Source organism: Spermophilus citellus (assembly GCF_964194105.1).
Source record: "Spermophilus citellus genome assembly, chromosome: 3".
Taxonomy (NCBI): Eukaryota; Metazoa; Chordata; class Mammalia; order Rodentia; family Sciuridae; genus Spermophilus; species Spermophilus citellus.
The window spans coordinates 20,364,213-20,391,376 of NC_138184.1; the positions used below are offsets into that span (position 1 = coordinate 20,364,213).

At 37.2% G+C, this 27,164-nt stretch overlaps 2 protein-coding genes and 1 long non-coding RNA gene across 4 annotated transcripts in view; 2 read left to right on the top strand and 1 right to left on the bottom strand.

Moving 5' to 3' along the window:
• The window catches only part of KIF15 (kinesin family member 15), a 58,899-nt gene extending 41,017 nt beyond the window's left edge, over positions 1-17,882 (bottom strand). The window contains exons 1-7 of the mRNA XM_081287428.1: positions 17,795-17,882; positions 15,490-15,532; positions 14,812-14,995; positions 12,952-13,028; positions 8,946-8,983; positions 2,218-2,315; positions 739-918 (exon numbers count right to left, since the gene is read on the bottom strand). Of these exons, the coding sequence (XP_081143554.1) occupies positions 739-918; positions 2,218-2,315; positions 8,946-8,983; positions 12,952-13,028; positions 14,812-14,995; positions 15,490-15,532; positions 17,795-17,813 (639 nt within the window). The 5' untranslated portion in view covers positions 17,814-17,882. The remainder of the gene's footprint in view (positions 1-738; positions 919-2,217; positions 2,316-8,945; positions 8,984-12,951; positions 13,029-14,811; positions 14,996-15,489; positions 15,533-17,794) is intronic.
• LOC308643113 overlaps positions 1-27,164 on the top strand; it is a 622,623-nt gene that overhangs the window by 560,911 nt on the left and 34,548 nt on the right. The window lies entirely within an intron of this gene.
• Positions 17,989-25,563, top strand: KIAA1143 (the record flags this gene model as incomplete). 2 transcript variants are annotated; one of them, XM_081285049.1, is made up of 4 exons in its annotated part: positions 17,991-18,159; positions 21,826-21,982; positions 22,577-22,787; positions 24,751-25,563. In XM_081285049.1, exons 1-4 carry the CDS (start codon positions 18,052-18,054, stop codon positions 24,752-24,754), a joined length of 480 nt encoding a protein of 159 aa, XP_081141175.1. In that variant the 5' UTR covers positions 17,991-18,051. The 2 variants fall into 2 exon arrangements, with proteins under 2 accessions (XP_081141176.1, XP_081141175.1); XM_081285050.1 differs by lacking the exon at positions 24,751-25,563 and having other exon boundaries at positions 17,989-18,159; positions 22,577-22,791.

Sequence of the window (27,164 nt, forward strand, 5' to 3'; positions counted from 1 at the left end):
ATTCATAGGAGGTTGAACATAAACCATTTTTTAAAACCCAAAAGGAAACAAAAGCAACATATTTATATATATATATGTAGTTTAAAAGCAGAAGCAAATGATAATCACATTCAACAATATTTGGGGAAGTAGTCAGGGGATAGGGAGGAATACACCAACAAAAAGGATAATATTGGTGCTATATGAGTATTAAATTGTCTTGAATGTTCATTTTAAAATTAAACTTAGTAACTACATGCATGTTGCAATATTTTATATATATATTAAATATTACAGTATAAAAATTACTTAACGTCTGTAAAATATGAGAAGATTTTTATAAATTTCCATCGCTGGTTTGCCCTGAACCGAAGTTGGCTTTTGACACTCAACTTGCAAGCAAAAATAGAAAGTAAGAAGTGAAGAGCTAGCTGCTTCACAGCCAGCATTCCCACAAGCTCCTTAAACTAGCAGCTCCCAGGCAGACTAATTTAAGAAACAGGGACACTAATGAATTGTCACCTGCAGGGTGTTTTTAAAGAGTACTTGATTAGAATAAATGTATCAAAATAATGCTAAATCAAGTGGCTCAGAGTTCTTTTTCACTAAATCCTGCCCTATTCTTTTTTCTTTTCATGAGCATTTTGCATCATGCCTCCATGAAATATTTTTAGCACTTCATTCTACTTTTTTGAGATTGGGGTGCTTTCACAGCATGATTATTGCCTAAGCATCAAGTAAATACTCATGGAAGGGTACCTGATAGGCTTCAGCAGCAGAAGTGACCACCTGCTCCACTGCACCAACAACAAACACTCCCTTCTTGATGTGTTCCCGTAAGTGCAGTCCAGCTGAGGCAGAGTCTAGCAGGTCATAGATCTGCTCATTGTAGATCTCAATAAAGGAACACTTACACAGGAAACTTTTTCCAGCACCAGCCTATAAAAGAAGCCTCAGTTAGAGCTATTATTGTCATGTGCTCTTCCAGCTTTCACCAGCATTAATTTTGTAGTTGTTTGACAAGTTGCAAATTTCCTACACTATTAACCTTTAATAAAGATACTGAAAAGTCATTGGAAAAAATCTAGATAACTAGTTTCAATACATCGTAACATTTTAAAGCAGTATCAAAGTGTGATCCCAGGACCCTGGAGGTTTCCAGAGGCGTCTCAGAGCCAGCTTAGGGAGTAGGTCAATTGGGCAATTTCATTTTAGTCTGTTTTTTATTTTGGACTTTCTCATAAAGTTTTATTTGAAACAAGCATTATGTTCTTTAAAAGATTGAAAACAATATATTTTAAAAGACTTTAGAATTTTTAACCACAGAAATGCATGTTGCTAAACTCAATTATTTTATTGGCATGTAATTTATGTGTCTAATTTAAATGTTATAGATTGTTTCTTTTCTTTTTCTCCTGTTTTTGGTGGTACTGTGAATTGAACTCAGGGGTTCACATCTCCTGCCCTTTAAAGTTTTTTTTTTTTCTTTTTAAATTTTGAGACAGGGTCTTGCTAAGTTGCTGAGGCTGGCCTCACACTTGTGATCCTCCTGCCTTAGCTTCCAGAGTCACTGGAAGAATGCACCACTGTGCCAAGCTTGGGGATAGTTTCTGAAAAGCAGTAAGTGATAAACTGATATCAAATCACTTTCCTTGGTATACAGTAATGGAACATATAATACTAAGGGTTCTTAAGACTGAAATTTGCCAAGCCAAAGAGGAAGCACAATCATAATAATGGCCCAACCTGGGAGCCAGCAAGAGAGGGAAGACCTCGTCTCCACATGAGAAGACGCGTATCACACACAGAGCAAGGAGATGGCGGTGAAGTGGAAACAGTGCTGCAAAGGAGCCAATGATGGACCCAATCACTAGTGATTTCAGGAGGATCTAGGGATACCAGAAAGCCCAGGTACAGGTAGATGACTGGGCTTAGTATATTCATGAATCTGTTTTCCTCAGTCAGGAGATATATATATATATATATATATATATATATATATATATATACTTTCTCTCTTTTACAAACTAAAAACTCAATTAAATTGAAAACAAAACCCCCAGAATCACTGATTTTATCTTAAGAATTGAAAGCTTTTTCAATACCGTACTTGCTGACACACATTGTAGAAGAGAGTACCATCTACACTCCTCTATGTATCCTGAGCTAATTATTAGCAGCTAACTACTCGAAACTAGACATTTCATTGAACCATTTTATTTTTATAGTAAGTTTTACCTTCTCTTTTTCACGATCAATTAAGTAAAATAAATATTCAAAACTTCGTGGAATTACTCCTCTCAGGTTGTGAGAAAAATTATCAGATTCAGATGGTCCTAAAAAAAGTAAAACAAACAAAAGGCCTGAATTTCATTCTATTTTTTAAAATATATTTTTTAATCTTTATTTTATTTATTTTTATGTGGTGCTGAGTATTGAACCCAGGGCCTTGCACGTGCTAGGCAAGCGCTCTACCACTGAGCCACAATCCCAGCCCTGAATTTCATTCTATTACAAGAGTCCTTCAAGATAGGAACACTGAAAGGCAATTTACATAAAAATAAGATAATACAGTGTACAATCAATTTCCTACTTCTGCTCTGACCATTACATTTAAGCCTGTGAAAGACAGGATGTTAGAACCTGTCAATCAGTAGAACTGAAGGCCCAAAGCAGTCACCAACTGATTTTTTTGTTGTCGTTTCCTAAACAAACACAAAAATCCATCTAGGTATTAAGCTTGGAATTGTTCCAACTGCCATGTGCCAGAATCAGAAATTCCAACTAAATTTTACACAACCACAAGAATGGGAAGTTATATTCCATGTATGTATAATATGTCAAAATACATTCTACTGTCATGAAAGAATTAAAAGATATGAAAAAATACCAACTAATTCTAACTTATTTATTGCATGTGACATTTGGTTTCATGGATTGACCTATATTCTACAGCATAGCCCCACATTGTGAGCATAGGCTATTTAGTCTCTCCTAAACTTGAGTTTTCAACTATAAAATGGAGGTAAAATGGAATATCTAACACATGGAACTGTTAGAATTAACTGAGTATAAAAGTAAAACACTTGGAGCAATGCTTTAAATACACCAGGTACTAAAAATTAGGAGTAGCTAGTATTGTTTAAAATGGGCAGTAAAAGCCAAGCTGGTAAGAAAGATAAAATAACAATATCTTACAAGATTTCTATCAGAAAGATAAACAGTCTTATCTCTACTTCCTTACACAAGAGGAAGGAGGAGAAACCAGTGGATGCCTAAGCAGAGATTTAGGAATCCTACCCCAGCTTATGATGTGATACATATTTCTTGGTTTTGTTTGACAGTCCTGGTTCAAAGGTCCTATAGTCCTTGTTATTTTCTAAGTGATTCGAGAAATAAGAATATCTTTTGTTAAAAAATTGGTCCCAGGGGCTGGGGATGTGGCACAAGCAGTAGCGTGCTGGCCTGGCATGCGTGTGGCCCGGGTTCGATCCTCAGCACCACATACCAACAAAGATGTTGTGTCCGCCGAGAACTAAAAAATAATAAATATTAAAAAAATTCTCTCTCTCTCTCTCTCCTCTCTCACTCTCTCTTTAAAAAAAAAAAAATCGGTCTTTTGTCTTTGGTCCCTGAAGCAGCTCTAGAGCAGCTTCAGAACAATAAAGGTAAAAGAGAATTTACTTACAAGTCCTTTCAAAAATACATGAGTGCTAGGGTTGTGGCTCAGTGGTAGAGTGCTTGCCTAACATGCATGAGGCACTTGGTTCAATCCTCAGCACCACATAAGAATAAATAAATAAACGAAGGTATTGTGTCCATCTACAACTTTAAAAAATTACATATTTTAAAAATTAAAAAAAGAAAAAAAACAATGAGGTGATTTTTGGAAACTACAGGATGAGCGGTTGGTTGCAAGGCAACTAGCCATGTGCTCAGAGAGCTGGGACTTTCAGCTCTACCTCCCAGGCTCAGGGGAGGGGAGAGGGACTGAAGGTTAAGTTTTTCACCAATGGCCAATGCTTTAATCAATCATGTGTATGTAATGAGGACTGGATTCAAAGGAGCTTCAAGATAGTTGAATACAACACATTTTCTCGAAAGGTGAATAAGAATATATTCAAGCGCAGGGAGGGTGGTGCACCCCAACTCTACAGGGACAGAAGCTCCTGTTCTGGGGACCCTAACTGGGCATTCCCTTATGTATTTCTTCATGAATTCTTCTAATTATATATCAGATCATTTGTATCCTTTAAACTATTCTCTATAGTAAGTTAATTAAAGGTGTTTCCCTGAGTTCTGTGAGTTATTCTAGAAAATTAATCAAACCAGAGGAGGGGGTTGTGGGAACTCCAGTTTATAGTTTGTTTGTCAGAAATATAAGCCACAAACTGGGGCAGGCAGGCAGTCTTGGGAACTGAGCCCTAAACCTATGAGATCTGACTTTATCTTCAAGTAGATAGTGTCAGAAATGAATTGGATTAGAGGACACTCAAGTGGTATCTGCTGCAGACCTGCCTGCTCACTTGCTGGTAGGGAGAAATTCTTAAAGTCTTCTGTGTTGATTTTTTTTTTCTTTTCTTTAGTGGTGCTGGGGATTGAACCCAGGACCTATGTATGCGAGGCAAGCACTCTACCAACTGAGCTATATCCCTAGCCCATGTTGATTGTTGTGGTGTGAAAGAAGAGGAAAAACAGCTTGGTTTTCCTGCAGAGAACTATAGCAATATTTACCAGAAAAATATATAGCAAGAAAAGACCTAGAAGTTACTATGAATTTTAGTTAAGTATACCTTACAGACCAAAGGAACTAACAGAATCCAGGTATGCATAGGAATGGTACAGAGAACAATTTAAAAATCTTGTCCTGTGCAAGGCCTTATTGATTACACCTGGAATATTTACATGGTCCCTTGTAAACTGTACTTTTAAGAAATGGATAACATTCTATCATATGTACAACTATAATGCACCAATTAAAAATGTGGAAAGAAAAAAAGCATAAAAGGGTAGAAAATGCAATTAAATGAGCAAAGAGAATAATATTAGAGCAGAAATCTTACACCAGGGGCTGGGGATGTGGCTCAAGTGGTGGCGTGCTCCCCTAGCAAGCATGAGGCACTGGGTTCGATTCTCAGCACCACATAAAAATAAAATAAAGATATTGTGTCCACCTGAAAGTAATATATATATATATATATATATATATATATATATATATATATATATATATATAAAAGAAATCTTACACCATATTCTTGAGCAGTATTTAAAGACCGTCAACATATCCTTGGGCACCTCTATCATCACTTGCCTAGAAGGAAATAGTTACTAATCCTGCTCCCTCTTGAACCCTTCCTCTTTATTCCATTGATGCCTGAGTAATTCTTCTAATTACATATCATATCATGTAATTCCTGTTTTAAAATAACCCTTCCAATAACTTCTCATCATACAACAAAATCTGAATTCCTCTCCAAGGCCCATGTGAATTGGCTGCAGGCTACTGCTCCAACTTCCCCTGCTACAAGCCCCTTGTTCTGGAAAACTCCACTCTGGCTGTAGGTGTCTGCTGCTCCTCACACTGTTGCCTATGTGCCCAACTCAGGGCCTGTGCAGTTGCTGTGCCTCTGCCTAGAAGTTTCTTCTCTGGATAGTCTCAGTACCCACTCTCATTTCAATTGTGACCTGAGAAGTTGTTCCTAACCATCCACCTAAAACAGCACCCTGTGCTCTTCTCTATCCCCCACACTGCTTTATTTCTCTTTATGGCACTTATAACCTCATCATACAATTTATAACCTCTGGAATAATTACTATACATTTATTTGTTTTTAATTGTACATATGTCCCACCACCACTCTGGAATATAAGCTCCACAAGAACCTGGACATGGCCTTGTATTCACAGAACAACAGTGCCTTGAAAAGTACCCGGCACATTGTAAGCACTCTAGTATTTATTGTTCTTGTAACCTCAGAGAGAGGAAGAGCTTCCTTACAACAACTCACAATTCAGAAGCCACTGAAATTAAAAAAAAAAAAAAAAACATGGAAAAGGGCTGGGGGTTGTGGCTCAGTGGTTCAGCACGTGCCTAGCATGTGTGAGGCACTGAGTTCGATCCCCAGCACCATAATAAAAAAATAATACACTGGCACCAAAACAGGCTGGTAGACCAATAGTACAGAATAGAGGACACAGAGACCAACCCACAAAATTACAACTACTTTATATTAGACAAAGGTGCTAAAAGCATGCAATGGAGAAAGGATAGCATCTTCAACAAATGGTGCTGAGAAAACTGGAAATCCATATGCAATAAAATGAAATTGAATCCCTATCTCTCACCATGTACAAAAGTTAACTCAAAATGGATTAAGGATCTAGGAATCAAACCAGAGACTCTGTGTAACAGAAGAAAAAGCAGGCCCTAATCTCCATCACGTGGGGGTTAGGCCCCAAATTCCTTAATAAGACACCTGTAGCACAAGAATTAAAACCAAGAATCAACAAATGGGACGAATTCAAACTAAAAAGTTTTTTCTCAGCAAGAGAAATAATATGTGAAGTGAATAGGGAGCCTACATCCTGGGAACAAATTTTTACCCCTCACACATCAGATAGAGAGCTGTAATCTCTAGGATATACAAAGAACTCAAAAGTTAAACAACAAAAAAACAAATAACCCAATCAACAAATGGGCCAAGGACCTGAACAGACACTTCTCAGAAGAGGATATACAATCAATCAACAAATACATGGAAAAAATGTTCAACATCACTAGCAGTCAGAGAAATGCAAATTAAAACTACTCTAAGATACCATCTCACTCCAGTAAGAATGGCAGCCATTATGAAGTCAACAATAAGTGCAGGCAAGGATGGGTGGGGGAGGTACACTCATACATTGCTGGTGGGACTGCAAATTGGTGCAGCCAATTTGGAAACCACTATGGAGATTCCTTGGAAAACTGGGAATGGAACCACCATTTGACCCAGCTATTCCTCTTTTTGGATTATACTCAAAAGACCTAAAAATGGCATACTACAGGGACACAGCCACATTAATGTTTATAGCAGCACAATTCACAATAACTAGACTGTGGAGCCAACCTAGATGCCCTTCAATGGATGAATGGATTAAAAAAATGTGGCATTTATACACAATGGAATATTAAAGAGCACTAAAAAATAACAAGATCATGGCATTTGCAGGGAAATGGATGGCATTAGAGCAGATTATGCTAAGTGAAGTTAGCCAATCCCAAAAAAACAAATGCCAAATGTCTTCTCTTATATAAGGGGGGTGACTCAAAATGGGGTAGGGAGGAAGAGCATGAGAAGAAAATCACCTCTAAATAGGGAAGAGAGGTGGGAGGAAAAGGGAGGGAGAATGGGAATTGCATGGAAGAGGGAAGGAGACCCCCTTTGTTATACAGAATTCAGGTATGATGATGTGAGGGGGGAAAAAAAAGAAGTGGGTCACATTAGATTGAGTAGAGAGAAGTGATGGGAGGGAGGGGAGGGGAAGCAGGGAATGGACGGATAGCAGAATAAAATAGACATTATTATTGCTGTGGGTATATACATGACTACATGACCAATGTGATTCTGCAACCTGTACACTCAGAAAAATGAGAAATTATATCCCATCTGATTCAAATATATGGTATGTCAAGATCATTGTACTGTCATGTGTAACTAATTAAAACAAATTAAAAGAAAGACAAATGAAAGGGAAAAAAATAATAATAAACAAGCAAATAAATAAAGGTATTTAAAAAAAAGCAGAAAAAAATAAATAACCTGAAATCTGACCACATAAAAATAAAAAGCATTAGCACAAGAAAAACAACAACAAAAACCTTAAGCAAGCAAAATACAATGTGAAAAACCTAGAGAAAAATCTAAAATTTTAAAAACAGTATCAAGTGTGTAAAGGGATGTGGAACAACTAGAAAGATCACTTTAAAAACTATTTGACAGGGGCTGGGATTGTGGCAGCGGTAGAGCGCTCGCCTAGCACGTGCAAGGCCCTGGGTTCGATCCTTAGCACCACATAAAAATAAATAAATTAAATAAAGGTATTGTGTCCAACTACAACTAAAAAATAAAATTTTTTTTCTTTTTCTTTATTTGTTATAATTAGTTACATATGACCGTGCAATGATCTCGACATATCATACATTTGAATCAGATGGGATATAATTTCTAATTTTTCTGCGTGTACAGGTTGCAGAATTACATTGGTCATGCAGTCATAAAAAATAAATATTTAAAAAATAAAAACTATTTGACAGTGTCTACTAAAGCTAAGAATACATATATCCCATCATCCAGCAATTCTACTCCCTGATAAATATCCAACAAAACAACTTCAAAATGTGAATACAAGAAAAAATATTCAGAGCAGCATTACATGGTCCCAAACTGGGACCAAATCCAAATGTTCATCAACAGTGAATGAAAAATTTGTAGCATATTCACACTATAATACACAGTAATGGAAATAAACTACTGCACCCAAAAGATAGAACAATAAGGGAGAAAAAAACAGAAACAAAAGAACACATACAGCAAAATTTCATTTTTGAAACTTCAAAAATAGGCAAATCTAATGATAAGAGCAGCAGTACTTAGGCATGGGGCTGGAGTAGTTACTAATTAGGACTCTTGATCTTGGTGATAGTATAGAAATACATAAAATATCATTAAAGCCCATTAAAGGAAAACTGTTTACCCAACACCAAGTCTGTGCTAGGCATCGAACTAGGAAACATAACTGTGAACACAACTAAGTCATGAACTCTGCTATTCAGAAACTCATCATCTGGCCTAGGATATATCCCTAATTTTATGGGATCAACATCACATATAGAAATTATGCCTTCACCCAAAATGTATTACATGTTGTCATCACCAAAAACATACATTAAGATAGCAAATATTAATCTTTAATTTACTTACCCATCATAGTAAATGTCTTCCCTGAGCCAGTCTGCCCACTGTGAAAAAGGTTTTATATATTAACACACAAAATTTAGAAGACTATCCTTCTAATTTTAATATGGTCTACTATTATACAAATTTTCACCACGAAAAGTTATTCTTTCTATTTCTAAATTATATTAGATAAAACACAAATGATCTAGTTTCTTTCCCTCCAATTCCAGTACTAAGAACCAACCACTATCAATTATCTGGTAAATGCTTCTAGATAATATTCAGAATTTTCATTTACAAAAAGTGAGATTCGTACAGTTCTGCAATCTGCTTTGCTCTTAATTTTAATTCAGATATCTAAGTCAGGGAATGATGTCTGTCCCATTGTTTTTAATAACCACATACTATTTAATGCATATGAAATCTTATAGCATAATTTATTTTACCAAAATTAATTGGACCATTTTCAGTTTTTGCTATTCTAAAAAATGCAAAAATTCCTTTCCTAAATGCTTTGTCTTAAGAAGATATTAAATGTCTTTGTTTAAAACTATGGCAATTTTAAAAACCATTATGTAATAATATAGGTTTTATTTTGTGCCCAGAATCCTATCTCCTTTGTTATGTCACTTAACAGAAACAACAAAAAACTAAAAATTAAAAACTTGTAAGTTAAAAATAAATGTCAATCATAGTGTCAAATGATTTTAGCTCAGATTTACAGCAAAAAAAAAAAAAAAAGTAAAATTCTGCCAGGCACATCAGTGTACACCTGTAATCCCAGCTACTTGAGAAGCTGAGACAAAAGGCTTGCATGTTCGGAACCCGCCTCAGCAACTTAGCAAGACCATGTCTCAAAAATAAAATAGAAAAAGGGCTGGGGATGTAGCTCAGTAGTAGAGCAACCCTGAGTCCAATCCCAAGTACTGCAAAAGAAAGAGAAATAGAAAAAGAAAAACAAAGAAGAAGAAAAAAGGTGACAAAGAAAAAGAAAAGGGCTGAGTGATAGTGCCTCTGGGCTCAATTCTTAGTATTTCAAATAAAGAATAAATAATAAATAAAGTATTAAATTTTCTTTTTGGTCAAGTGTCCCCCAAAACCAGAAAAAAAGTATGTTCTAATTATTATCTCCTAATTTTAGAAGTACGGAGGAAAGTTCTTTGGTAATTCAGAATGAGAAATGGATATTACTGAGTACTCTACAACTAGAGTAACCCTATGAACTACTGTCCCAACAGGCACTTGAGAATGAAGGGCCTACCATTAACAATTACTCTAGAATTAGCACTATCCTAGGCAAACCAGAAAGTATAATCACCCAACAAATAAATCACTCATTTCTAAGTGCTTCTTATTTCTACTCACAACTCCAAAGTGATTTTCATTAAGTTATTAGTGAGTATGTCATAAATTAAATATTATTAGTAGTATGGCTTACAGGATCCTCAAAGAAAAGAGTTGTGAAGATACACAATCTCTGCAATTAAGGCTATTTCAAAATCATTTTGAACTTCAACACTCCAAATACTCTATGGAAAAAGTCTTTAATCTCTGAGGAAGATCCATCAGGAAACAGTTTTCAGCCTCATAGCTCAAAAGAGAACATTTAGTTCTGCTGACTACATGAAAAATAAACACGAAAAGCAAAGGCAAAGTGGAATATATATGTGCAGAGTGAGTGCTAGGCTTTTAACTTCTTAATATATTCTCTATTTTCTTGTTTTTTGAGCAAGTTATAGAAGAACCAGGATACATAGACAGAACAAAAACAAAACAAACCCCTTGTACCTAACAGCTGCTCAAAATGAATACAAAAATCAGTACATCTATTAAAACCTTCTAGTTCTACATAGATTTAGGAAAAAAAAATAATCACACTATCATGACGCCTTCTGGACTTAAGCTATTATTCCAACATCAAGCCCGCTGCAACGTCTGCAGGCTGCCAACATTAGAAAAACAGGATCATTGTTCACTTCAGATATATACATGACTGAGTAGATATAAAATGCTACAGCCACTTTAAAATATAGTTTGGCAGTTTTTTATAGAGTTAATCATAGACTTACCATACGATCCAGAATTGGCATTCCTAAGTATTTACTCAAGTGATTTGAAAACTTATGTTCACACAAATACCAAATTTAAATGTTTATGGCAGCTTTATTCACAATCACTAAAAAAGGAACCCAGCAAGATGTCCTTTAAAGGGTGGAGGCATCAACAGACTGGCGTGTCCTCACATACAAAAAAAAATACTATGCAGCAAAAAAAGAATAAACCATGAATGTAAACAACACAGACAAACCCAAAGGGCATTTACTAAGATTAAGAAGCCAGATTCAAAAGGTCACATATTGTATGATTCCACCGATGACACTCTGGAAAAGGCAAACTATAGGAATGGAAAATACATGAGTATACCCTGGATGACAAGGATTGGGAGGAGCAGGGTGTGGCTGACTACAAAGAGGACCCCTAGGGAATTTGAAGGTGAAGGAACTCTGTGGTACCAACAGAAAATACCTGATACCATGCATCTGTCAAAACCAATACAACTATAAAGCACAAAGGTTGAACTTTAAAGTATGCACACAAACAAAACATAGCCACCAGGATATTAAGGATCTCAGAAAAGAATATTATAACTGCAGAGAAGTGAGCAGGTAGGAAAGGAGTTGACCTAAAAAAGTTTAGAAAATGGATTTTGACTCAAAATTATAAGGCTTAAAAAAAAAAAAGAACTGTACATAAACACTATACTCAGTAAATATTCATCTCATAGGGATACAGGCAAATAAATCCGAAACTGATTTACCTGTATACTAGGTTACACAAGTTAGTAAATGAATGGTAAACAGTAGAAGTCAGGTTTCTCACTACCAGCAAGGAAAGTTAACAGTGGTTATGGATTAGGATCAGCCATCAGTATGAAATAATGTTTCCCTTTACACACATGTACTCACAAATGGATAGGCACAGAAACAATTATAGATATACATGACTTAGTATATATACATATACGACTTAGATCTGTCTACTGAGAAGGCCTAGAAACTGTCACTCTTCAATTCCAACAAACACCCCTACCACCCAGATCTTGGTTTCTAAAAAAAAGAACAAGGATTCCTTGAGCCCAGAGTATCTTGTAATATCACAAAATAAGGAAGTACTCAAAATACACAAGGGTAGAATATGGCAAATGGACACAGAAACCAACCTCAAAGAGCTCCCAGGGGCCAAAGTTGAATGATGTGAGCAACCAAATAAATAATGTAGCATTGGATTATAACCCAAAGTATGCTATAAATATACATATGTCCATATGAAAGAAAGAAGACAAATCTTTATATTTATTTATTTTTTTGATGCTGGGGATTGAACCCAGGTATTGTGCATGCAAGGCAAGCACTCTACTAACTGAGGTATATCCCAGCCCCAAGAAGACAAATCTTTCTTACAGAAGAATTTCAAATATAACATATAGATACTCTCTTCTCCATAAAGCAGAGCTTAATCCCACACCTTGATTATCAGGTGGGGCTGAGTTAATCACACAAGTCCTTAAAATCCAAGAACCTTGTCCACTATAGTTAAAGGGAGATGTGACTAAGAAAGATGAATTGAGGGATTGTACATTGCTGGCTTTGAAAATAAAGAAAGGAGGCTGTAAGCCAAGTAATCTGGGTGGCCTCTAGAAACTAGGAAAAGAAAGAAAATAGATTTTCTAGTACAGCTTCCTAGAAAGGAACATGACCTTGTTAACACCTTGATTTTAGCCCAGTCAGACCTATGTTGAAAATTTTTTTTCCTGGTACTAGAGATTGAACCTAGGGGCACTTTACCACTGACTTATATCCCAGCCCTTTTTACTTTGAGACAGGATTTCCCAAAATTGCTGAAACAGAGACTAATAAATTTATATGGTTTTAAGCAACTAAGTTTGGGGCAATTTATTAAAACAGCAATAGAAAGCTAATAAAAACATTTATTACTATACCCTTATATGTGGATACAGTCAACAACTTACTATGCCAAGATGGTACCATTATAGCCGCTCATGCAAGACTCCACAATGCTTTTAGTTACAGTTGAGAATACAGATTCCTACAAATGTAAGTACCAAACATGTTAACATTTCAGAAAAATGAAAACCTTTTCCTAAACTATATTCTACAATATAATGAGAAAAACTGAGTGCTAAGATTTTTTATATCATGGTTACATCCTCTATAGAAAAATGTCTGAAACATCTAAGCAATAAAATTTTAACCATAATTAAATCTATCAATCTCCCATATAATTATAGATTTAAAGTGCACATCTATCAAGGACAGGACAGAGTCTGGACAAATATCAGTACCTGAGAAAGCTAACTCAGTGCCTACTTGACTGTTTTTCCCTTCATCTATTTCTATGAAATAGAGTTCGTACTATTTTTAAAAAGTGTTGATGTTAAGTTTATAAATTAAAAAAAAAATAAATTTCATGTAAAATTTTTCATAGCATATTGCATGCAAATATTAATCTGGTATTAACAAATAACCCTACGACTTATTCAGTTATTTTCTCATAAGTTTATACTAAATAATATCTGATTTTTATTTTGAATTTTGCATATAAGTAGATGCAGTCTTATCAACAACTCAAGAACCCCTAAATCTACATTGTCCACGAGCCACACTTGACTATTGAGTACCTAAAACATTGCTAGTCAAAATTGAGATGAGTTGAAAGTGTAAGACACATGCTAGATTTTTTTTTCTTTTGGGGGTACCAAAGATTGAACCAGGGGTGCTTAACCATTGAGCTCCATCCCCAGCCCTTTCTAAACTTTTTTTTTTTGTGGTGCTGAGGATTGTCTAAACTTTTTTATTATAAGACAGGATCTCGTTAAGTTGCTGGCTTCAAATTTGCAACCGTCCTGCCGCAGCCTCCTGAGTCACAGGGATTACATACATGTACTACCACGCCTGGCCACACACTAGATTTTGAAGACTAGGTGTAGGAAAAAAAAAAAAGGAAAATATCTCAATAATTTACACTGATTACATGTTGAAATGATACTTTGGACATATTGAGTTAAATAAGATATATTTCTAAAATCAATTTTACCTGAGTCTTTATACTTTTCTTTTCAATGTGTCTACTAGAAAATTTAAAATTATACATGTGGCTTTTATATTTCTATTGGCTAGCAATGCCATAGATGAAAAGATAAATGATCTAAAGCTCTAAATAGCTCACCAAAAACATATGTATAAGAGAATAATCAAGACCCATGATGTATAGTATAGTAAGAATTAGCTATACGTGGCTACTGAAGTTTAAACTAATTAAAATTAAATAAAACTTAGTTCATCAGACACACTAGCCACATTTCAAATGCTCAAAATAGTCACATGTACCTAATGTACATAAGGCACCGATTTAAAATTTTATTTAATTTTAATTAAACTTAGTCATGTGGCTATAGATTACTGTGATAAACAGCTCAGATATAAAAGATTTCCATTAATGCAAAAAGTTCTATTGGCTAGTGCTGACTAGATCTTAATTAAATTTGCCTTATTGTCATCATAGTAATTCTAAAATCCTTAAACTAGGTGGCTAATTGTACTCATCAATCACTCAAGCGGCCCCGAAAAGTACTCCTCCATTAACCTCCATCACTGAGTGAAGAAGCAAAGTAAAACAGGCTTGTGTCATCCTATCACAAAATTCGATGAATAAAGAAGAAAGCTATTTAGTAAAATTAGAGTTGAAATATTCATAGAATGCTTGAACTTATCTTAAATCAATCAAACTAAAGAGATCAAAAATGAAATCTTTACAAATAACAAAGACTTGTATATTTCAAGTGAAAAGTTAAGCTTCCAGTTTTCATTACCTGCGTGGTGTCCATGTCTGCAACATAATCAAATGTGAAGATCTTGGGCTCAGGGCTGGAATGCAACCGGAGACTTGTTGTGGAAAGCACAGATAAGCACAAGCCATGCTCTCCATCAACTGACCTAGAGCCCTCGGCAGGTGGACGAATTCGCACAAAAATTTTGATGGCATCACCTTCATTACTAAAGAAAAAGAAAGTAACAGCTAAGTTTATTGGAGAAAAGAAAATTGTAAAGGATCTGAGTTTCATGTTGCCTCTAATATTTCTTATAATAAGTTTCCCCAACAAAGTCCAAGACATACTCCATTTAAATTTACCTCTTATAAGAGTCTCAATGACCCACACTGTTTATTGAGTTAGTTCATGATAGGCACCTTCATAAACCTTTACTGGAAATAAAGGGAGTTCTTTTCAAAGGATATAAACACTGCTTGTCTCTCATTCCCTCTTATCAGCAAAAATAAAAGTCATTCCAAGGGAGAATTATGTAACCAATCCCTTATTTTAATTTGGGAATTAAGAGGGCAGGGGAAGTATATTATTTTCCCATATTTCCAGCTGATTGAGGACTAAGCTAAATTTTAAAACAAGTACCCCTTACTATGCTAAATACTTATTCTAGAAATATAAAATTGCTAATTCTTTGGGGGCTCATCAATAAGACTTTTTTCTTACCTTGGCAGGTTAGACTGAGAATTTGTCACATTGCGTAACTCAGCTAAAAAAAAAAAAAAGATAAATAATTAAAGATGATTATAATTAGTTTATGGAAATCCCATTCTCTAACTTGTTCCTCAGTTGCTGACACTCTTCAGTCTCCCCATCCCTCACATCCATGGTATGATGCTCCTGGGCTGAGGCCTTGATCCTCTTACCTATTCTATCTCAACCCATTAAGGTGGTAATGCTGTCCAGCCCCATGGTTTTAAAAGCTAGGTATATACTGATGATTCCCAAATTTAAATGTTCTCTCTAGATTGCTTTCCTAATTGCCTACTTGAAATCTACAACTGGATGTCCAGGGGGTAATGTCTCAAATTTAATGTGTCCAAACCTGCTCCTGATTCCCTTGTGCCACACCAATGTTCTGCTTCATCTCAGTAAATCACAATTCCATCCTTCCCGTTGTTCAGGCCAAAAATCATAGTCATCCCTAACCCCATTCTTTCTCACTGGAGCCAATCTGTCAGCAACTCCCTGACTCTAACTTTAAAATATATCTGTAATCTTAAACTTCTTGCCAAATCCACTGCTACCACTGCAGAATCAAGCCAGCAACATCTTTTACTTGGATTATTACAACAGTCTCCCTGCTTCTCTCACTCCCCTGAGACAGAGACTACCATAGGGATAAAGGACAAATGCAATCCTGGGCCTTAAATCATGGGCTGACAGCCATTAAAAGATAGTACAAGATTTTTCTTTGCTCTCCCACCTTAACTCATTGCTTGTAAGGTATGAAAAGCTTGGTATGGGCCTTACCCATTCCCCTCAAACAACTTTATTAGCTTCAGAAACTAGGTGCCTAATTAGGATCAGGATGCTCTTGCCATGACTCTCTGAGGACAAACAACATGAAGAATAAAAACTGTTGAGAAACCATCAAAATGGCAAATTCCCAGGCCCTTAATTTGATGCCTGCCATAATTTGTGTTCTCTTCCATGCCCCACCTTTGGGTTCTCTTAACAGCTACCAAGACTTCCTTATTACAAGACAAATGTTTATATGGAATGTGGCATCAATATTGAAAACTAACATTTGGCTCCCGGATAACTAACTGATCTTCCTCAGAGTTAAAGTGCTCTCACAGGAAAAGAACCAATACATCCAGAACTTGGAGGACTTCAAATAGGAGAAAACCAAAGAGGTGTACAGTTAGACACATTATACTAAATATTCTGAAAGTCAAAACCAAGAAAAAAAATATTGAAAGCAGCAAAAAAAGGCCTGTTGTTACAAGTAGCAAGACGAAATCCCATACCATCCCACTCCCTCCAGCCAACACATATTCACATTCCATATGCTACCCTCCTAATTGTCATTTAGTAGCTGCTTCAGTTATCATTAGATCCTCTAGTGGTAGGTATCAGTGTTTTTGTTCAAGTAAGCTTTGCAGCCTGTGTCACATTGCATAGCTCATTCATCTCAATTATCTTACAGATAGGCATTGTATCATCTCATTTTTTTTTTAATATTTATTTTTTAGTATTTGGCGTACACAACATCTTTGTTTGTATGTGGTGCTGAGGATTGAACCCGGGCCGCACGCATGCCAGACGAGCGCGCTACCGCTTGAGCCACATCCCCAGCCGTATCATCTCATTTCAGAAAAGGAAGGATGAATACAGTAAGATTTTTTAGAAAGACCACATTCACATAACTATTATTACAGTGTACTATTCTAACTGTTCTTATTATTTGTTATTCTTAGTATGTTACTGTGACTAATTTACTGGGAGTCTTGGAATATATCCTTGAGGATAAAGGGCGACTACAATAAAGATATTGCTGCAATCTGTGCTTTAAATTCCTTTATCTGCAAGAGAAAGACGTGTTTGGGACATAGATAAATCCTTCCTTTTGAGGAAGTCAGAAATATGGAAACCTGCAGAAGGTGGTGATCACTGAGTAAGGGCTGACCCTCAGGCAGGGCCACTTAGACAGGCAGCCCGCAGCGGACAAAGAAGAGGGCCGGCAAAGAAGCAGCAAGATGGAAAGAAGGAAAAGGAAGAACAGATTCTAGTCTTAGGGCTCCGGTTCTCCACTGTTGTTCCCGAGCAGAAGTGTGCCAGCTCCCCGCACGCGCCAATATGCAGAAGGAACGCTGAGAGTGGTCTGCCAGCTCGCTCTCTGTGCAGCACGGATTCCAAGACGATCACCGATTTTTCCTGTCCTTCACCCGGGACAACCCTACGGGAAGCCTCGCGACGTCGTAACTCGGGCGGTAACTGGGTCACGAAACCGCGGCCCCCGACTTACTTTTGCAGCCTGGCGCCATAGCGCCCTCAGCCCTGGACCTGGAACCTGCTCAGCCGACGCTTCCACCTCCCGCCCTGCAGCGGTCCCGCCCGCCCAAGATGGCGAGAATTTGAATTTGGCGCTCCGGCCAGACGCTGACGTCACACGCACACCGACTTGCCCGGTCTCCGTCGGGGCGTGGCCTGGCGTCATCGGCAAGCGCCGTCACATCTGGGGACTGTCAGAGAGCCCTCGAAAGGGTTTTACCCAGATCCGCCATGAGCAAGCGGAACCAGGTGTCGTACGTGAGGCCCGCCGAACCCGCCTTCCTGTCCCGCTTTAAGGAGCGAGTCGGGTACAGGGAAGGGCCCACCATAGAGAGCAAGGTGAGCGCTGCAGTCGCGTTACCTCGGAAACGCTCCCGGTCCACCATTTCCGGCTCCTGCAGGCCGGTTACTCCTCACCCCAATTTGGTGGACCTCGGACCGTGGGCAGGACTTGTTCAAACCATACATCCTCCTGCGTCTAGGAAGCTCTGTTTTAGAGCGCGGCTGCTTTCTGGAAAATGACCTGACGTAGGTGAAGCTCCTGGACCTTAGTTAAGAAAGATGGCTTTCTTGTCTCTTCTCGCCTGCATATCGCAGAACCTGTGAGCAGGTTGGATAATAACACCGTCCCCATTTTCCAGATGAGAGGACAGGCCACTCGGTCAAATGACCTGAAATCCTAAGATTTGAGTTTCGAATGTATTTTGATGAACGCCCTGTATCTATTTCTGTTTTGTTGTTAAAATAAATTAAGCATATTCTTAAAAGCAAAGTAAGCAAAACCTTAAATACGATGGGTCGGGATGTCAGTAGGAATCAACCACGGACCCCTCTTGGGCTTCTGCTTTAGCTGATTCACACCAAACCTGCCCCAACTCTTTCAGTGGTAACAGACCATTATGGTTAGAGGATGCATGGGAAAACAGTTTTATTTAGCATTGTGTCTCTAGTATCTGCACTAAGGTCACTTAGAGAGGACAAAATTGATTTACATGAAGTTACTCAATACATTGAGTATGTGCTAAACCCAGCACTGTGCCAGGCTCTGAAAAGACAGAGAGATGGATTTCTAAAGTGTCATTTTCTTTTTAACACCTTCCTGCCCTGCTTCATATCTGTAGGCACAGCCCATCATCTCTCTGAAGGCCTTCAGAACCCCTAGTTATTCTTTTTCCTACTTGTTACTTTATCCATATCTCCTCTATAATACTAATTTTGTATTTCATCCACTTGTGCCTCTCCTCTGTATCTCCTTCACTAAATCAGACTCTCTAAATTCCTACCGGAATCACTCTATTGTCCAAGCACTGTGTCTGCCATTAATGAATGGAGTTAAAATTAGTTGGATGCCTGCTTGTTTCAGGCAAGGTTTCGTGGAGGAGGGGTATTTGGATTAAATCTTGAGCACTGGTAGGTTAGCAATTAGAGACAAGGGAACTGCATGGGTAAAGGTGTGGAGGATGGTGAGTTATGGACTATATGTAGAAGCAATGGAGGGATTGATGGAGATAGGCAACAAGGAACCATAGAGGTAACAATCAGAGAGTGATTGATCCCCATGACCAAAAACAATAGTAATGACAGTAAGTTTTGAGAAAAGGGACATGGATTCAACAATGAATGCAGGAGATGTAACTATTGTTTTTGGTCATGGGGATCAGTCACTCTGATTTTTACCTCTGTGGTAACAATCTTTTTTTTTTTTTTAGTTGTAGATGGACACAATATCTTTATTTTATTTATTTATTTTTATGTGGTGCTGAGGATTGAACCCAGTGCCTCATGCATGCTAGGCAAGCACTCTACCACTGCCCCTGTGGTAACAATCTTGATTGTAACAATCTTCCCAAACAATTCTTAATGAATTTGGCAAAACAATCAGCATTTTAGTGATCTGTTAACAAAAAGAACTGACTTTTGTGGGAAATCATAATAATTGAGATAAATCATCTTATTGATCTTCTTGAGAGTTAATTCAGAAGTGGCTTTAAACAGTCACTGTTCTTTACACTGTTTCTTTAGTTTTCTAGTTTGTCAAATAAAAAGAGAGAATCAGAATTAATGATTCTCAAGTCTAAAGAATATTGGAAATAATTTTACTTTTCCATTTCCTTGCTAAAAATGCTTAATTACCTACTTGATTGTGATCACTTATTAGAAACGTTTAGAGAAAAATAGGCAGCAACTGGTGAATAGTCAATAAACTAACAGATATTATTAAAGAGAATGAGCTTATTGAATAATGGGACTTGGGTACTTAAGACCCAAGTCTTCTTAAAAGATGAATGAACTTCATCTTAAAAGATGAATGAACTTGTAACTAACTTGTCAGGATTTCAGATTATTCAGTATTAACCCATCTATTGGTTATTCATTAGTAGATCAGCAAGTATTTCTTGAGTCCCTTCTATTTTCTAGGCTGTGTGCCTCTAGATACAGAGGTGAAACACAGCGCCTCTCTCAAAGGAGCTTGCTTACTGGAGACAGACAAAGCATTAAAAACACAGTGTGGTACTTGCTTTCTATGAGCTATGTACAGTGTACAAGAGAAAAAGAGGTGAGATTCTAGAAGATCTGAGTCCTAAAGGCTGCTTGAATAGCAGTTGGCCAGAGGCAATGGGGATTTTTTCAGAGATAAAGGAGGAGATAAAGGAGCCGTTATGTTTGGAGATCTCCAAGTACTCAAACCTGACTGCAGTCTAGAGCCACAAGAGAGTGGTATGGGAGAAAGCTGTAGTCATAGGCTGAGGCCCAGTCATGCAGGGCTTTGTACCCTGTTAGGGACACAGAGCTCAATGAGAAGTGGAATAATGAGCTGTTTGAATAATATGTTGAAGACACTTTTGGTGTGCTTATCTTTCAACCCAACAATTCCACTTCCAAGAATTTGTCTACATATAAGTTTCTAAAAATGAGCAAAGATGTATACAAGGTTTTTATCATAGTAGGAAAAAGCTCTTAAACAACCCAAATTTTTATTTATAGGGTACTGGGAAAATAAATCATGAAATGGCCATATATATAATTAAATACAAGGCAGTAACTTGATAAAATCAGGTAACTATAATCTCAAAGTATTGTGTAAAGATATTTTTCAGTAAAAAAAAAAAAAAATGAGGGGGCTTTTACCGTGTCTGGCGTTTTTTAGAAATCTCAAACAACTGGCAAAACGTTACCATTTAGCATTTGTGTATAATGAGTCCATGTTTTCTTTTATGTTATTCCCTGTACTTTATGTTTGAGAAATTTCATAATTTAAATTAAAAAATATGTCATAATATTCACAGTTTGATTATGTGCAAAATGTTTTCTATACCTATATATTTGTATATACTTGGAAACAGCTGAAGCTCTTACATGGGATAAGGAATGAACAGAGGTAGGAGAAGAACACTTCTTACTTGCTGCTTACTTTGATGGCATTTGATTATTTTCTGTCTTACTCTGAGAAAAGACAGAGGTAAAAAGTGTTGATGAGTGGGGCATGGTGGTGCACACCTGTAATCCCAGCAGCTCAGGAGGCTGAGGCAGGAGGATCACAAGTTCAAAGCCAGACCCAATCTCTAAATAAAATACAAAAAAGGGCTCGGGGTGTAGCTCAGTAGTTGAGTGCCCCTGAGTTCAATCCCCAGTACAAAAAAAAAAAAAAAAAAAAAAAGTGTCGATGAGGAGCAAAGAGAATTGATATAGCTTAGCACTGTCCTGAGTAGACCAGGCATGATGGAATTACCCAAAGCAGAGGTCCCCTATCACATAAATGCAAACAGGAATCCTCCTGATTTGGAAATGAATCCCATTGGATAGGCATCCAGGATGACTGGCAGGTAAACCTGTTCCCTAGTGTGGTGTAGTTAGATTCTTTGCAGTTACTTGAAAAATTATTTCCTATCTCATTTAGTTGTTACGTTACCCTTCTCATTTTAATCATTACACTTGTTTACAGAGGCAGTACTTGGCATTACTTCAAGATCAGTAATCTACATGCTGTATTTTGTTTTCTCCTAGAGAATCCAGCCTCAGCTCCCAGATGAAGATGCTGATCACAGTGACCAAGAAGATGAACGGCCCCAAGTGGTGGTTTTAAAAAAGGGAGACTTGACAGCTGAAGAAGTCATGAAAATTAAAGCAGAAATAAAGGCTGCAAAAACAGATATATCTGAAAGTAATTTGGTTTCTCTAATAATTTAAGGAGCCTGGAGTATGAAATTGCCTTATTTTATATAATAGAGAGGCTTGTTTGAAGGAGCTGGTCCTTGGTTCAAGTCTTGATTTTGGCACTTCACCAGATATGAGATCTTGAGCCAGTTATTTCATCTCTGAGCCTCAAGTTCCTTGTTAATCAAATGGAGACAACAAGTGTACTTAGTGGGTTGTTTTGAGGATTAGGGGTGAGTTTAAGTAAAAGCCCCATATTTAAAACAAAAAAAAAAAGTAGTAAAGTTTACAAACAAGTCAATGAAGTTCTGTGTAATAATTAGTGCCTGAAATGTGGTTTCCTAACAACTATTACATTGCTTTGTGGGAAAATACAGTAGTTCCAAACACTTTTCAAAAATACTTAAAAATACAACCTGATTGGACTAGGGATACAGCATTTGCAAGTGAATGCTAATCTTGAGGGGCATATAACTAGAGGCCCATACTGAATTTACTCCAAGGGTATCCTTAAATACAGTATGAGAATATTTTTGCCATTTGACTCTTGTTAATGGCAAAATAATGAGAAAAAAAATCTTTAACTTTGTTTTTGCTTCAGATGAAGAACCAGCTCCAGCTGATGGAAGAATCATGTATCGAAAACCAGTCAAGCGTCCCTCAGATGAAAAATATTCAGGTTTAACAGCAAGCTCAAAAAAGAAGATAACAAGTGAAGACAAAATAAATAAGCAGGACTTAGTTAAAAAGAACTCACAAAAGCAAATAAAAAACACCAGCCTCCTTTCTTTTGACAATGAAGAGGAAAACGAGTAAGTGTAAAGCATTTTGTACTTAGTCTTCTTTGAAAGTACATAAGGTATTTTTAAAAAATATTTCTTTTTTTATGTCTTTTAAAATAACATTTTTCCCTGTTACACAAGTTCATCTTAGAAAATACAGAAAAAAATTTAATAAAACAAAATTTTTTTTCTTTTTTTTTTTTTATTGGTTGTTCACAACATTACAAAGCTCTTGACATATCATATTTCATACATTAGATTGAAGTGGGTTATGAACCCCCAATTTTACCCCAAATGCAGATTGCAGAATCACGTCGGTTACACATCCACAATTAATAAAACAAAATTTATGTCTATCCATCAATAATCCTTTGACAGGAAATGTCAACTTTATAGATATTGACATTTTGTTACTTGCAATATGTGTGTATATATGTATGTAAATTATATTTTATAAACAAAATTGAGATTGTATTATGTGTGTTTTCTGTCCTCCCTTCTTAGTTGACATTACATTGTGAGCATTTTTTCAGGTCATCAAACTTCATAAATCTGACATTAATAGTGACAGAGAATTTCATAATTAAATGAATTCCCCTTATTGTATCTTCTCCATTCTCACACTTTGAGTGAGGGAGATGATAATGCAACTAGTTAAAAATACTTCCCTAGCTGGGTGCAGTAGCTCACTCACATCTATAATCCTAGTGACTCCGTGCTGGGGCAGGAGGATTGCAGGATCAAGACAAATATCAGCAACTTAATGAGGCCCTAAGTAATTTAGCAAGGACCTGATAGTAAAGCACCTCTGAGTTCAATCCCTGGTACCAAAAAAAACAAACACCACACAGTTCCTGCTAAGGGTGGCCCTGTTACTCTGCTCTGGCAAGGTAAAAGTTGCAGGTGGAAGCCTGCTTAATAAAGATGCTGGGTTTTTTTATACAAAAGAATGGGCTTGAAAAATATGAGTCTTTGCCCTTATCTCTTCATCCTGCTTGGAGTACAGACATGAAAGCTAGAAGTAGCAGAGCTGTGGTTTTTTGGCATACAGAAGACAACTACTTTCTGGGGGTATTAAAGTGGAAAAATTGAAGGAGCTTGGATCTTTATGGCATGCACCAGACTTGGATTGCTAGCCTCTGAACTTCTTCATACATAAGAAGAATAACCACTATGCTTATTTATCTTCTGACAGGTTTCTCTTAAAGGGTCCTGCAGTCAAATGCCATCCTACAGGCTGGGGTTGTAACTCAGTGAAAGAGCACATACCTAGCATGGGTGAGGCACTAGGTTCAATTCTCAGCACCACATAGAAATAAATAAAGGTCCACTGACAACTTAAAAAAAAAAAATGTCATCCCTAAGTGATACAGTAAATAACTGGTTAAACATGAGTGTATTTCTGATGATTGAATGAATTACTGGAAGCATTTTTTAAACATTTATATTATTTATTAAGAGTTAAAAGTATTTGAATATTTTTAAAGCAGATGTTTAGTAAAAATTGCTTTTTTGTTTGTTTTGTTTTGGTTTTTACCATTTTGTTCATTAAGCAACCCTAAGAGGCCACTTGACCTCAGGCAGAATAACAGTGCATCAGCTTTGGGTTGACACTAGGCTTTTTCTTTTTTTTTTTTTTTTTTTTTTTTTTGTCAACTTCCTATTTTCAAATGGTACTTAATAGGTTAAGTTCAATTGGCATTTTCTTTGATGTACCAATGAGGCTAAACTTCATTTTTTTTAAGTTTTTTTAAAAATACCTTTATTTTTATTTATTTAATTTTATGTGGTTCTAAGGATTGAACCCAGTGCCTCACAAGTGCCAGGCAAGCGCTCCCACTGAACTACAACCCCAGCCTAAGGCTAAACTTATGATGTTAACTATTGTTTTCTATTCCTTGAATTAACTTTTTGTTAATTTCCATTAGTTTAGTCATGTTTCTCTTACTAATTTATAAATTATGTAATTTATGAACCTTTTGTTTTGTCTCAGATAAAGAATCACCTCACAAGGCATAATCCCAGTGACTCGGGAGGCTGAGGCAAAAGGATCACAAGTTCCAGGCCAGCCTCAGCAACTTAAGGAGACCCTATCTCAAAATGAAAAGGAAAAATGGCTGGTGGTATAGCTCAGTGGTAGAGTGCCCTGGGTTCAGTCCCCAGTATCAAAAAAATAATCACCTTTAATCGCTTGTTCTTTGTTTCATTTTTTACATTTTGAACTTTATCCCACCTGGAATTAAAATAGATATACTTTTTTTCTCTCCAGTAATCAATTATTGTAGACCCATGCCTGCTTCTCATTTGAAAGGCCATCTGAATGAGAGGTTTTTCCAAATGTTGGGATAGGGAAAGAAGAGAAGCATTGTAAAGCCTGCAGCTTTCCAGGTAATTCCTCAAGCACCTGCTTAATGCTAATAATTTTTGTCATTAGTAAAAGTCACCCAAAACTGGGGGCTTAAGACCCCATCTTCACCAGCCACATCTGTCTGAAATTAGGAATTTCAGAGCATCCTGTCATGAATTTGGTGCCATATCTTCTGTCTCCTCCATTTTAATATCCAAAGACTACTCCAAAGCAGGGTGTGGGAGAAAGACTACTCACAGTTGACCTGTAGGTGGAAAGGGAGTCTTGATATAGGCTCTTTCTAAATTATTCAACTAGTCCTGAAGCCATTCTGCAATACTCTCTTTAATGTATACTCATTTGTTATGTAAGCCATGGTGTTTTGTTTTGTTTTTGTTTTTTTTCCTCTTTCTATTTATATTATTGTTCTATTCTTGAACCATAACTATACTGGTTTATCACCACTGTATCCTCAGAACCCAGAAGAATACCTGGCATATTAGGTACACAATAAATATATTTAGAATGAATGAGAGTGTTGTCTTTAATCTTTTCATAGGTCAGTGGACCCTGGGCCAGCAGCACCAGAGCCACTTAGGAAAAATGCAGATTCTCGGGTCTTGCTACTAAATCAGAAGCTTGGTGTAGTTTACCTAGCTCTACAAGTCTGAAAGGTGGTTTTGATATGAGAACCACTCATAAGACTATTAGAACTATTATAAGAAATAAAATGAAAAATTTAAGCAAGAACTGTGAAAAACTATTATAAAGGCCTAAATTTTACAAATGCATCATATTAAGGAGACCTTTACTGCAATTGATACATGTAACAATGTAAATGTAATTGCTGTGAGTTTACCTCCTCCCCACTACCCCCATATCCTCAGACCCTCAGATTCCTGAGGGTGAATGACAGAACTGATTGTAGCAAGGGGAGCTGGCCCTCCCTTCTTGCACAAGTTTCATTCCTTGGATCCTATCTGTAATATTTTTATGGTCAGACAGACCCATAACATATCTTGCCTGATTTCTGGCCCCTTCCCTGGCTCATCTCTAAATCCAGTGTCTCTTCTCACTCAGTGTACCTTACCCAGTCCAGTTTCCTGGGGATGCATCTAGCTGTGCTCTACTCTGTAGGAGTCAAATTGCCCCATATATGGAGAAGCTTCCAATTCCTGTAACATATGAAACTTACTAAAGGGGCTTAGAAGCTGATAAGGCTGTCTTGGGGTTGCTCTTGCCACCCTGGTTTCTTCAAATCCATAGGGCCCTGTGACAGCACAGATGACAGCAGAGACAGCATATATTGGTTCCCAAACACGTTCACAAGCCCTTTTCTCCTACGAGCTTGCCTTCAAAATCCCAAGGGTTCTGTGGGCCATTAAGCCACAACATGCTGGTGTGAGAAGAAAGCTAAACTCAAAGCCAAAATGTAATGCACTCCTATCTATGCCTGGGATGGTGGGTTTGGGATCTATTAGATTCCTCTTCAAAGGACTCTGAAGGTAAAGGTGCCACATGGCAGAAAGCAGCACCCCTTCAGTTCTGCCACATCCTGGCATGTAACACCTAGCACATTCGTTCTCTCTTTTGGCTTCACAGAGGCCCTTTAATGCTTCCTGGGAAGAAAATATTGAAAAAAAAAAAAAGCATTTGCTGGGAGGAGAAACAAAATTTTAAGAAGGTCTGTGAGCTTAGGAGGACTCCAGGAGACAACACAGGCAACTAGGCCACCTAAAACAGGATCTAGGGTAGGAACATTGGCTCAACTGGTCACTAAAGCCACATCTTGCTGATCTAGGATGACTGACCATCCAGCTCACCCAAGATTAAGGGGTCTCCTGGGGTATAGAACTTTCAGTGATAAAACTGGGTAAGTCCCAGGGAATACCGACACTGATTTCTTTTTTTTCCTTCCTCCCCTCCCCTCCCCTCCCCTTCCTTCCTTCCTTCCTTCCTTCCTTCCTTCCTTCCTTCCTTCCTTCCTTTCCCTCCCTCTCTTCCTTCCTTTCCCTCCCTCCCTCCCTCCCTTCCTTCCTTCCTTCCTTCCAACTAGTTCT